Genomic DNA, 13,656 nt, shown 5'->3' on the forward strand with positions numbered 1-13,656 from the left:
TGCAGCGCTCACTGCTTTGCTTTGTTTCCCTCTGACTCGTCACTGAGTGAGGGGAAAATGCCACACAAGTACAGGGGGGTGGAAAAGTGCTCCGTGAACTGTCGCCGGGAAAGTTTTTAATTGGGGGCGAAATCCTTAAGTGTGTTGGGCAATTTTTTTTTTTGTGTGTGTGAAAGCCGCTGTGATTGGAATGCCCTTTTGTGTGTTATTTTGGTTCCATCAGAAAGATGAAGACATTTACAACAGGCTATTTATATGTGAGGATCTCACTGTGCACCCAGTGGAATATGCGCATGCACACTTTTTTCAGCTTCATTACCCTTACACAAGTGAAAATGGTCCTGTGGTGCTGTATGGCTCAGCGGATGGAGCGTGGCCGTAGCATTGCAGCAGGCGCCCCGAGTGAAATATTTTCACTGCTTCACAGGCAGAAGTGACTGAGTCCTACTCTCTGGCCTTTATTTGTCAAGCTGGACTCATGAAGCCTCAAAGACTGTAATCATTCCTCTCTTTTCAGTGTGACTTTTAGGATGTGACAAGCAAGATTTAAATTCAAGTCTGAGCACACTAATACATCCACTTTAATGTGAACTTTCCCCACAGAATATATAAAATAAGCTCGGGGAAGTAGGAAATATCGTTTATTTATAGTCACAGGGCTCAGCTGAGACATTCACAGCATCGCTGAGAACAGTCTAATATGGACATGAGCATATTATTGTTGTTTGTGAGTTGTAAACAAACCTCTTTTTGCCCTATATCAGACGAAATTGTCAACCCGTCACACTCAGTTTCCATCTTTTATAACCAATTTCCATGAGTGATGCAGATTCTAGACCAGTGGCTCTAGCTGGTCCAGCCACAGGCTCCAGATTTCTCCTTAGTTATCAGGGTCCACACAGTTTAATATATTTCGCGTCATACTTGTGTTTGGCCATGTTGTCGAGCTAGTTTACGGTCTTCCTCAAGTAGCTGTCCATTAGTCACTCACTCTACAGCAGGAAACATCACTTCACAGTACAGCTCTGTGCTGGAAATTCAGTGTATTCAGTTCAGTGGTTGTTTTTTAGTTTAATTGAGAAACAGCTGTTTCATGTCACAATGCCAGACGAATCAGTCAACTTGAACTTGGTGAAGTGGGCAAATTCAAAGGTCTGGACTCAGGCAACAAACATCTGCTAATAACCCCCAATTTTTTTTTTTTTTTTTTTCAAGTTGCAGTCAGCTATTCTAATCTAATGCACTTTTTGTCAAATGCCAGCCGTTTGTTCTGTGGAAAAGTCTTAAATCTTATGATGGGAAGAGTTTGGTTAGATAACTAAAGCGCAGTGCTGATAAATACCTTGAAAAATGTAGTTAGTATTTTTGGAAAGGCCCTCAACTGGTCCCATACCTATTTAATCAACAGGGAGATAGCTGTTGTTTCAAATGCCCATCAAATCCTACATGGTGTTCCTCAGGGTTCATTACTTGGTCCCCTCCTTTTTTTCATAAACATGCTTTCACTCAAAGAAATTATACAACCACATGGTGTAACTTTCTGAGGTTATAGAGACTACACAGAACTGTACATAGTGCTAGCGCCCAATGATGCCACAGTTTAAGTCATTAAACAGACTGCGGGACTCAACATTAAAAATTCCCCGATTGTCCAGGGTAAGTAAAATGCTACGTCAGGCTAGTAAATCTAGCAACTTACCCATTTTGAATAAGTGGTAAAAAAGAATTATTTTTTTTCCTGAGCTGATGATGGAAGTATTTAGGGAGTGGGTGGTTTTTAGCAACCTGTAGCTCTTTTCCCAGCAGCTTTACAGCAATCTAACCTCAGTGTTTCTTAGCATTTCATGGTTGTTTTCCCAGTGGATTTTAGCCCCCAAACATGGATATTTTTCAGCGACCTTTGGCTCCTTATCCAGTGCCTTTTTAACCCTCAAACATACTTGGAAACCATGATTCTTTTTTTCAGCTGCTTTTTAGCCCCAAAACATTGATGTTTCTTAGGAACCTGTGACAAAAAATGGTTCTGATTTCACAAGTCACTGCTGTGCTTCCAGCAGCTGGGTGTTTCGTCAGTGTTTTTGGGACCCGTTAGTGTTTTTCCTGCACTTTTTTACTGAGACATCCCTGATTTTCTGGCAGATATAGTGCCATACAAAGCGGCCATTCTTTTGCTGAGACATCACTATGCTGGGATATTTGCACAAAAAGCAGTTGTTTTTCACCGAGATTATACCACACACTGTTTTATTTTAAGCCAGAACATGATCTTCTTCTGACCATAACTATGTCTTTTTGTACATAACCTTGACCACATGATAACTACAGCGTTTCATTGCAATCGCTACATTAAAATGTGCAAATGTAATGTATCCGTGGTTTGCAGAAATGTACAATGCCAACATTTTTTGTGGTGATCAGGTCGAAAAACAAACAGTTGCAGTAGTCTATCAGAGTAACACTACAGGTGATAAAGAATATTGGTTCAGAGCTGTTGTGGCAGGATAACTGGGGCTATTTTTTGTCCTTAATGCATTCACCATTTCGTCACATCAAGCCTGACCATAATGGGATGTGGCCTGCCACACCACATTGGAAATCTAATCTGGTAGCAATTAGACCAGTCAGTTAGTAATATGGTTTGTTCTGCTCAGTAATATAAACATAATAAAACCAGTATTCCTAAAGTAGGTAGTGTAAGTAATCACAAAATGATTTACTTTCTCTTTTTGATGTCTTAAATGACAAATAATGAAGTGATTTCTGGAGTCTGTGCTCTCCAGATCTGTGTCAAGACAGCCTTTTCTCTTCTCATGGCCCCAAATTTCCACTCACAGCTGCTGTACTTGAGCAGAGACGCCAGTAATGAGATCATGCCAAATCTAAATCTAAAATTAAAACTTCACACACAGGACAAAAATTCACTTTCACACATACAGCGTGTTTCTGCCTAATGTATTATGCATGCATGCTCTGTCTTTGGCCATAAGCAACCCTAGAAGCCTCTCGTTCACCCAAATAAACAGGCCGACCCACAAACACAATGAATTACTCATGATTCATTAGCAATTAATGGCCCTCGTTCTGTGCTTTCATTTCCAATTAGGCGAGCTGAGGGGACTAAATATGTCTGTTGTGAGTGAGAGAATGAGCTTCCAGTCATGCTCTGTTTCTCTGTCTTGTAACTGCCTGTTTATTGTTTATTCCATCACTGACATGTGGCGCGTGTTTGGGCACACACTGTGAAGATTTCTGTGCATATATGTACATGTTAATTTTTGTTTTTTTCCATGTGGCTTCAGGAGCTAAAAGCGCAGCCCCACAGCCATGCATTTTTAATATATCTAATTGAGAAGAGGTTGTATGAATTTCTGATGGTATCTGTGTGTCTATGAACTCGTGCTAATGTCTGTGTCTTCCTGTGTTTCAGGGCAGCACCGCTCCCTCGGCCCAAATATATCCAAGGTGCGGAGCTTGAAGTTGGACAGCAGCATCTGGAGCAATGAGCTAGTGGAGGTATGTACTGTTTTTGTCGTGAGTGAGAATAACATAAGCTCTGACCTGATATAAAGTGATCTAACATGACTTCTGTTCGACCACTTTTTCCATTGGATTTATGGTAGTCAATGTCTCGAAATTAAAGGGACACTTAACTCCAGAAATGATCTTCTGTATATCACTTACTCATGCTGTCTTAACCTTGAATTAGAGAAGAAAACATTTCCTCACATTCCTCATCAGTGAACGAAGAATTAAAGAACAGAAAATTCTTGATAAATTGAAGTCAATGGGGACCACGTTCAACAACGGCAAAACTAGATCAAAACCTCCCTTTTGATACATCTGCCTGGGCAATTCAGTGCTTTTAAATTAGACTGGTACGTCCCAGCTTGCTCATTGTCCGATGTCCTGCTGTCACTTACTCACGCCGGTCGCTTCTTGGCCAATGAACGAGCTGAGAGGCGGGACTTCAATGGAATGCACGAGCAGAGTTCAAGGACGCGCTACTTGCTAGGGGTGTGTCATATCATCTTGTTGACACTAATACTGGTATATTTTTTAATATCATGAAAAATTCATATTGTAATACTCGCGATATTTCAACTTGTTGACATATGATGGCATACTGTCAGAGCTGAGCTGAACTATTAATATTGTATACAGAATCTGAGTTACTGTTGTTCACAAACTAAAGAACTAATTTGTCATATCGTCAAGAATATCGTTATCGCAATAATACCCTGAAATATCGTGATATTATTTTAGGGCCATATTGCCCACGCCTACTACTCGCTTTTGCGTGACACAGTTTATGCAGCAGTGTTTTAAATTTAAATGTTTAGTGAAATGCAGTTGAAGAACTGAGCATACAACTGGATAAATGAGATTCTGATTAAATTGCAGAAGCTGTGTGAGAGTTTGTCAGCAGATGTTTTGATTAAGAATGTCAGCTTCGGTTAATTTGACTTTTGATAGCCATAGCAATTTAAGAAAACAAAATGCAAAATGATGTGAAATACAAGAGGCCTTTGCTTTAAGTTTGGCACTGTTGAATCAGTGAGCTTCAGCACTGCATTTCAAAGTGCTATCCATTCAGGAGGTGGAATTTTAATGTTTTGTGATGTAAATGTTTTGACTTTTATTTTATTTTCTGTTGGCTTTGCTGACAGACAGACAGCGAGCTGCGTTAACGTGTGGAAACAAACTGCCCACTGCCCACCCTTCGGTATCTACAGGTTGGTTAGCATCACTGTAGAGGCATGCTAGAAAAGCAAATTTTACATAACATGGGATGAGTAATTGATATACAAATGGTCATATTGGGGCATGAAGTATTCCTTTAACTACTGTTTTTCACTTACTTTCAAAGGGCTTTTAAACTAAAGATAAATACTAAAAAGTGAAACCTGACAAACATTCAACCGGTGTTATTGTGAGGACTTGATCCTGTTTCAGGCAGATGTTGATTTCATATCCTACTAGAAGGTCTACAAATGATTCTCTCCTGTCTTTGTCCCCTCTCCATGACCTTTAACACCTCAGCTCTTCCTGGAGGTGGGGAACAAGAACGCTAACAGTTTCTGGGCTGCTAACCTTCCCTTGGAGGAGGAACTCTTCAGCGGAGCGTCAGCAGAGCAGCGCGCCACTTTCATCCGCAGGAAATACAGGGAGAGGAAGTACTGCAGGGTCCTGGAGGGTTTCAACAACCTGGAGCAGCTCAACCAGGTAACGTCTTTAAAGACACGTCAAATCAATAGACTCAAAATGGATGTTATAGAAAGTTTGCTTTCAGATATTGAGGCAGTGATATGCTAACATGGTGACGTATTAAATGTTGTAGTGTGGTTTTATTCCTACTGTGGGTGTCAGTGGTTAACTGTTAATCTGTTAGCAGCCAGATATATTCTTGAATGGTTACACATGTCGGTCCACAGGTTAATTTAGCTAATTTAGTTTAGCTACCTAGTGTACTGCACTGTGCACCACTTGGGCCTGGTAGGAGCTAGCTAGCAACACAGCTCATTCGGCAATTATGGCCTTGTTTACATGGATACCGATACAAATAAAAACGGATTTTTATTTATCCTGTATAAAAAAAATTCCGGGTTTACACGAACAGTTGTAAAAAAGATATCCCTGTTTACACGAAAATGCAAAAACGGCACCTTTTTGCTGCAGTTAGCATGCCAGGCCAGTAGGTGGCGATACACCATATGTCAAACACCATAGAAGAATGTTCTGCGCATGCACAGTGATTTGTTTACAACTACATTTTAACCTTATGTAGCATAGTTAGATGCTATGCACTTAATAATATTGGGCACAGCAGATGTCTTTGTGCGCTGATGTAGCGGTGAAGTTCATTTGTAAGCTCATAAGTAGTCCCAAAAGTGCTAACAAAATGTAAACAACCCGGCATATATCCGCCATTGTTGTTGTGGTTCTCAGGCGCCTAATGGGCATGTGCGAACTGGGTTGCAACGTCATCGTTTTCCAAAATCTCCGTCTATCGTGTTTACACGTCTCCATAGAAATGGATAATTTTTAAAAACTTTCACTTTGGAAGCCGTTTTTGAAAATCTCGTTTCGTCAAGAAAAAGCCGGTTACGTGTAAATGACAGGTTCAAACGCAAAGATAAATACCCACTTTCAGAAATATACGGAACCGTATAAACAGGCCCTACGACTAGTAACAGTATCGCTGCAGAAACATTGTGGCCACCCTCTGTTCTTCCTTTGGTAGCCCTGCTGAGTCAGCAGTTTTATTTTGAGTCTCAAAACCCCTGTAGCATTGTTAACCTTGTTTACACTGTTAGCTCTGTTAGCACAGTTACCTTCTAGCCATTAGCAGCCAGTGTGGCTAGTGGTGCTAACACAACAGACAATGCTAAAGGAGTTTTGTGGCTCAAATGAAGCCACATCTTTACTGGGGCTACCTGGGGAGGAGACTGGAGGGTGGCCGCCATGTTTTAGCAGCAAAGAATCCCACTAGCAAGACGGCGTTACCATCGGTGATCGTGTACAGTGCTAGCTAGCTCCCATCCAACCTGGTTGGCAGTGCAGAGTAGCCGAAGCTAATGTTAGCTAACCAGTGGAGACCGGATGGTGGGCAGTGGGCACTATTTTAAGCGACTAACCAGCTGTCTGTCAGCAAAGCTAACGGAAAATAAACAGTTATTGGGTGTCGGGCTACTGAAAGCAAAATTAACCCAAATGGAGATCCCTAATTCCAACATTTAAATTTAGGAGGTGTTTCTGTCTTCTTTTACTGTCCATTGAATAAAACTTTTTCACCAGTAGTTGCCGAGGAAGGTGAAAATTCTTTGCCTCTGATTCTACACCCACTATCAGCAGTTCTCCAACCATATGCCAAACTTGTTTACTACAACAGTATATTGTATACGCCTGTGAGGGTCTCGTCTGCTTTACTCTGTAAACAAGCACAACAGATGCGGTGCGAGTACAGTCGATCTGCAACGTGCTGACTCCCTCACTGCTTTGTCAAGTAATCCTCAACATTAAAGTTGGTGTTAGAGTTTCATTGGCTGTGTGTAGAAGTGCACGCTGACTACATCCGTCTGTAGACTTGTGGCAGGAGTTCTTTTTTATTCCTGAGTGCTGCAGTGTCTACCTGCAAGTTGCACTGCATCTCATATCAAGAATACATCGCATCTGTTCAATGTGTGCATATAATTTAGTGAGTTTACCTGACTGGAGATGTCAGACTATCTGCAGTTATGGAGCCCTTTGGAGAAGTATACTGGGTTGTGTTCTGAAGGTTTATATCAAAATATTCATTGTTCCTAGCTGTGTTAGTAGAAGATCTTTAGGGGGAGATAGCAGGTCAAGTTTTTCTAGTCCTGAATCTGTCATTAACATTGTGTTTTTGGTTAGGCGCCTATTCAAACCTTGCAAGTTTAGAGTGTAAAGGGCCTGGGAACATTATGATGGAGGTATATGACAGCCATTCCTTTGCTCAGTTGTGTGTCATACATTGCTGCAGAGATTTTTGAGTTGATACCATACTTGAGAGTTAATAGAAATGGCTAAAAATGCCTCCAAAATACCAGATAAAGACATTAAGACCTTGAGGAACGCAATAGAAAAATCCAAGCTGTGATTCAAAATAAAAAAACAAGTTGACATTTGGATATATCTGTAAAAATTGCTCAAGATCACTAGTTTGAAGTTTCACGAGGCTGTGATTATCCTTTGGGTCACTAGAGGTCATTTTATACAGTGAGGTTCTTAAAAATGTGCTCACTATAATGAAATGGTTACTATGGGGACAAACATCATCACACATGGATAAAACTGGGCTGATTAATCTACAAGAGTCTCAGCTTTACTGTCAGACCCAAATATATGCAAGTTGTTCAGGGACCCTGTGCGTACAAGTAGTCAAATACTGTGGGGCATTTCCCAACCCAAGTCCATACGGACTTAGCTTGGGAACCAGAGGGTCAGCGTTTCAAGTCTCTGTCCAGTCCAAATATGGAGCGTAGACTGGTAGCAGAGAGGTGCCAGTTCACCTCCTGGGCACCACCGACTGCTTGGGGCACCTGTCCATGGGCAGGCTTTGGAGCCTGAGCATATTGGCTTGATTTCTTTAAAAAGACATGGGAAGAAGGCAGTGAGCATCAAAAGAAGAGATGACCCAAAACATTTGCAAGAAATTAGTAAAAAGAGAAAATTAAAAACAAGAATTCTTTTTAAGTTTTGTTTAAAAAAACAACAACAAACAAACAAGGAAATAATGCAAAAAAATTATAATAACTCCATAACATATTTTAAAATGTAATAATACTAGTTTTTCCCCATTTTTTTTAAATATAATTTTCAAAATTTACTTTTTTTTAAAATGCAATTTGTGGGACATTTCTTACCAAATTTTCCATTGATTTGACCCCCAAAAAAGAAGAAATGACCCAAAAAATGCAAAATGCAATGCAGAAAATTAATTTTAAAAAAGTTTTGTTTTAAAAAGATAAACAATAATGACAATAACATCATTTTAAAATGTTATAGTAATAGTTTCTCCATTTTTTAAAAATAATTTTCTAAATTTTTTTTATTAAAAAGAGAAAATTAAAAACAAGAAAATTCTTGAGAAAATGTTTTGAAAATAAACAAACAAAAAAACAGTGCGAAAAAATAAAGTAATTATATAACATTATTTAAAAATATCATAGTAATAAATTTTCCCTAGCTTTTTACTTTTTCCCCAGTTTTTTTTTTTTTTTTTTTTTTAATTTCAAACTCTAGATTTTTTATTTATTTTTTAATTGCAATTTGTGGGACCATGACAACAGAGTAAAAGTAGTAAAACGTATTTCCTCTTGGGGATTAATAAAGTGTATCTTCTTAAATATGGTTTTTTCCCCCAAAGCTGAATGGGAGAAGGGGAGACTTATGGGTATCCATAGAAACCATTTCATTCAGATGTCTTGAGGTGAGAGGTCAAGAGAGCCTCGCCAATTGTTTTTTCCCTGCAAGAATTTAGCTGAACTTTGAGATGTTATTTAACCCTGCGTTTGGAAAAAGTAGCCTGGCATGGATCACTGGAAGTCTTAGGTCTTCTACAGCCTCTGAAAAACAATAGTGCGAGGATGCCAGCATTCTCGCAGAATACAAGAGGTTAAATATGCACTTATTTACATTTATGTCCACAGCTGCATCTTAAAATTGGATTAAACCAGGTCCAAAAGTCTCAAGTCAAAGGTGTGTTACTGAAGGGACTTTTTATATTTGTTGTTATTGCTCCATAAATCAGAAAATATTGGAGACAATGACTTGCGCCACAGTTTGCTGTGTTGTCTCCCGCTAGCTGCTCAGTGTGAACAAGTAAAACATCAAGACAACATCTCTTTAGACCTTGGATGTGTTTTTCTACCTCTAGTTACCCAAGTATTTTTTTCTGGTCAGGTTAGAGCAAAGTGCAGCAAAAGTTCACCAACCTGCGGTGATAAGTGGGCACATACAATAGCTCCATCTGTACTTCTAAGAAAACGTGGTACACGGCATCCACCGTTAGCTAAGTCCACCTGAAAAAGTCCATATTTACCTGACCTTTTGACCGCCAGTAAAACTGCGCCATAAGTCTGACAATGCCAAAGGGGAAGTCTTATCGATCTCAAGTGCATGCAGGTTGACGCTAAGGCCTCCTCTGCCAGTTTGTGGTTCAGGGTTTACTGCTGCGGCAAAAAAGAAAAAAAAAAAAAAAGCGCGTGTTTTTTGGCTTCCCCTGAAAGAGAGGGTCTTAAAAGCACAAAGCACTGAACCTCCAAACTGTTTCCACGTGCGTCAGCATTTACGCAGATCAGCCTCCTCATATTGTTTTCTAGAGCAGAAGGAGAGGGATGGAGATGTGGAGAGAAAGAGGGAATGAAGGGGGGGAGTAAGGAAGAGATATACTAGCTGGCTAAGTGGAAAAGTGGATTAGGATCCACAACAGAAACGCTTGGGTTGGTTTTATTGCAGCTTTGCTGGCCTCTGCCTGTGTGTATGTGGGAGTGTGTGGTGTGTACACGCGTGTGAACATGTGTGCTGCACCACGAAGGATGTGTGAATTTGCTGTTGTAGTGGGAGTTTTTGCAGGGTGGTGTAGGACAGGAAGTGTGACGGAGAGAGTGTGGCTGCCTAAAAGGGTTTGGCCAATGTGTGTGTGTGTGTGTGTGTGTGTGTGTGTGTGTGAGAAAGAAAGAGAGTGGAAAAAGGTGGAAGTGGGTGGTTGTGTTTGCTTTCTCTGTCTCGTCTGCCTTTATAAATGGGCTCAACAGATTGATGGGGATCAGTGTGTCACAGAGCCACTGCACACACCATGACTCAACATATGTGTTTGCAACCCAAACACCAGATAAAATGCTGGCACTGTAGGTTTCTGCAAACCACAGATACGCCACATTTGCACATTGTTACATAGTGGATACGTTGAAATTTTAAACGTGGTTAAGTCCAGGCACAAAATACATTTGGTTATGGTGAGGAAAGATCATGTTTGGGTTTAAAATCCCTGCTTTTCTTGACACATTTTTCGTGCCCGTATCCCAGCAGTTACAGCAACGATGTGGCGGTAAAAAGCGACTGCTTTTCTTGCACTATCCCAGCAGGGAGTGCAGCAATGTCTTGGTTAAAGACAACCCCATATTTTGGCACCATCACCGCAGGAAATGCAGCAATGTCCCGCCAAAAAAACCCACTTTTCCTGCCAGTATCCTGCAGGACCTGCAGCAATGTCTCGGTAAAAAACAACTGCATTTTGTGTCACTATCCTGGCAGGAAATGCAGCAATGTCTCTGCAAAAAACAACCATTTTTCATGCCCTGATCCCAGCAGATGATGCAGTGATGTCTCTGTTAAAAACAACTACTTTTCATGGCACTATCAGCAATGTCTTGGTAAAAGACAACTGCACTGTTTGGCACTATCACAGCAGGAAATGCAGCAATGTTTCTGCAAAAAGCATCCGTTTTTTCGGGCTACCATTCCCGCAGACAAAGCAGCAATGTCTCGGTTAACAACAGCTACTCTTCATGCCCTTATCTCAGCGGTGGGCAACGTCCATTCCGACATCCCACCACTCCGACATGGGCCTCTAATTGTCTAAATGGCAACACTTAATATTCCATCAAATGTCCCATCATTCCGACAATTTTTTTCTCCTATGGTCGGAATGACGGAATTTCTTTTATTTTTTAAACATCCTGCCTTTCCGACAATTCCTTTAATGGCCTATTTTTTTACCCAAAAGATTTTGCACTAATGATATGCCGGCGCAAATACGCCCCTAACTCCACAACCTCGCAAACCAACTTTAATAATCTATTATCAAAATCTCCTGAAATGTCATATATCAAAATACAGGTATTAATGTAACTCGGGCGAGTCTGAAACATGTTAGATTCATGTCTGAATCACAGGGATCACTGACTGACAGAGCACATGCGTCTTTATGCACGCTGGCAGCATATGCAACAATAATAATTGCAATTACAGATAGCCTATCAATGACAGCGCTGCAGTTACACACCTGAAATCACTGACTAATTCCAGCGAGAACATGTCACCTGGTACAGAGGTGAGCATCATTAACATGCAGAGACTGAGAATAATTGAGATGTCCGCTCCATGCACAAAAAGTTGGAATAAGTTGGTTCCTTTTATTCTAAACTACTATTCTCTGGTGACTACAGGTCAGGACAACTGAACCGTGAACTAGTGTCTGATTTCAAAATTACTGGAAATCTGCGTGGATAGTGGCGGTGTGAAAGATCCATGTGTAATGATTGCGAGCATGGACAACAGACGTCTTGTCTGTGGATTTCGCCGTCCAAAATGTCATGTAGAGATTTTTTTAACATGTAAGGGGACCTGAACATACAGCTTTCATCCACAAACCAACGTGGGAGAGCCCCAAGACGCGTGTGCCAGACGCACAGAGGCATGCGTAAAACACCAATTTTGACCACTTATGCTGTTTAGTTGCTTTTTTAGTTAACTTTCGTTTCTTTTGGATTTTTGTGCGTGTTATAGAGCCGTTTTGGTCCATGTTTGTAAGCCTTTTTTTTTCCTGGATAAAATTTTCTAAAGTTACAACAAGCGGCGTCGGAGTGTGTGATTGAAAACCACCACGTCCTGCTTCCCGTTCAAGGCATCTCCTCCTTCGGATGCCGAGACTTTGTGTTTATTAATTAAGCTTTCACTGACTGTATCACATCTGTACACATGTCTTAAAACATGAAAAATGCATGAACAGAAAGAAGGGAGTCACCTGTTGAGTAATGCACATTTCCTTATATGGAAAGCCTTGTCGGAATGGTGGGACGTTTGCATGTCGGAATAGGGGTATGTCGGAATGGCATTATGTCGGAACACTGTTATGTCGGAATGGTGGGATGTCGGAATGACAGCATGTAACCTATCTCAGCAGATAAAGTGGTGATGTTTCACTCAAAAACAACTCATTTTCTTGCACTATCCTGGCAGGGAGTGCAGCGATGTCTCTGCAAAACAGTTTTTGTGCCACTGTTTCAGCAGATAAATGAGTGATGTCTCTATTATAAACAACTGCTTTTAATGGCAAACAACTGCTTCTGTTGCACTGTCATGGCGTGGAATGCAGCGATGTCTTGATTGAAGACAAATTAATTTTTTGGCACTATCACCACAGGAAATGCATCAATGTCTCCGCAAAAAAAGCAACTGTTTTTCATTCCACTATTCCACCAGGGAACACAGCGATGTCTCAGTTAAGTGCAACTGCATTTTGAAACCCTCTTGCAGCTGGAAAATCAGTAGTGTTTTGGTAAAAATCAACTGCTTTTTGTGTCACTGTCCTGGCACTAAATGCAGCAATGTCTCGGTGAAAAACAACTGCATTTTGTGGCATAATCCCTCCAAATACAGCAATGTCTCTGTTAAAATCATCTACTTTTCATGGCACTATCTTGGCAGGGAATGCAGCGATGTCTTGGTTAAAGACAACTGCACTATTCAGCACTATCACCCCAGGAAATATGGCAATGTCTCTGCAAGAAGAGAACTGTTTTTGTGCCACTATACTGGCAGAAAATTCAGTGATGTCACTGTTAAAAACAACTGCGACATCTCTGCTAAAAACAACCACTTTTTGTGCCACTGTCTTGGCAGGGAATGTAGCGATGTCTCGGTTAAAGGCAACTGCATTTCATGCCATTATCTTAGCAGATAGAGTGGCGATGTTTCTAACTAATTTTCTTGCACTGTCTTGGCAGGGAATGCAGTCATGTCTTGGTTAAAGACAACTGCTTTTTTTGCACTATTGGCCTGGAAAATGCAGCAATGTCTCTGTTTTTTGTGCCACTATTCCAGCAGATAAATTAGGGATGTCTCTGTTAGAAACGACCACTTTTCATGGCAGTATCCGGGCAGGAAAACAGCAATGTCCCCGTAAAAAACAACTGCTTTTCTTGTACTAATCCAGCAGGAAAAGCGCTGATGTCTTGGTGAAACAACAGCTTCTTGTGCCAGTATCCCGGCAGGAGATGCAGAAATGTCTCAGTAAAAAATACCACTTTTCATGCCACCATCTTGCCAGGAAATTCAGCAATATCTTTGTTCAAAACAACCACTTTCTGTGCCCTTATCCCAGCAGATAAAGCAGTGATGCTTCGGTTAATT

At 40.7% G+C, this 13,656-nt stretch overlaps 1 protein-coding gene across 5 annotated transcripts in view; it reads left to right on the plus strand.

The window, feature by feature from the left end:
* The window catches only part of arap2 (ArfGAP with RhoGAP domain, ankyrin repeat and PH domain 2), a 259,679-nt gene that overhangs the window by 119,252 nt on the left and 126,771 nt on the right, over positions 1 to 13,656 (plus strand). For all 5 annotated transcript variants that reach the window (XM_033609726.2, XM_033609727.2, XM_033609724.2 and 2 more), the window contains exons 12-13: positions 3,428 to 3,513; positions 5,041 to 5,223. In XM_033609726.2, the coding sequence (XP_033465617.2) occupies positions 3,428 to 3,513; positions 5,041 to 5,223 (269 nt within the window). The remainder of the gene's footprint in view (positions 1 to 3,427; positions 3,514 to 5,040; positions 5,224 to 13,656) is intronic.

This window comes from Epinephelus lanceolatus, chromosome 22, assembly GCF_041903045.1.
Source record: "Epinephelus lanceolatus isolate andai-2023 chromosome 22, ASM4190304v1, whole genome shotgun sequence".
Taxonomy (NCBI): domain Eukaryota; kingdom Metazoa; phylum Chordata; class Actinopteri; order Perciformes; family Serranidae; genus Epinephelus; species Epinephelus lanceolatus.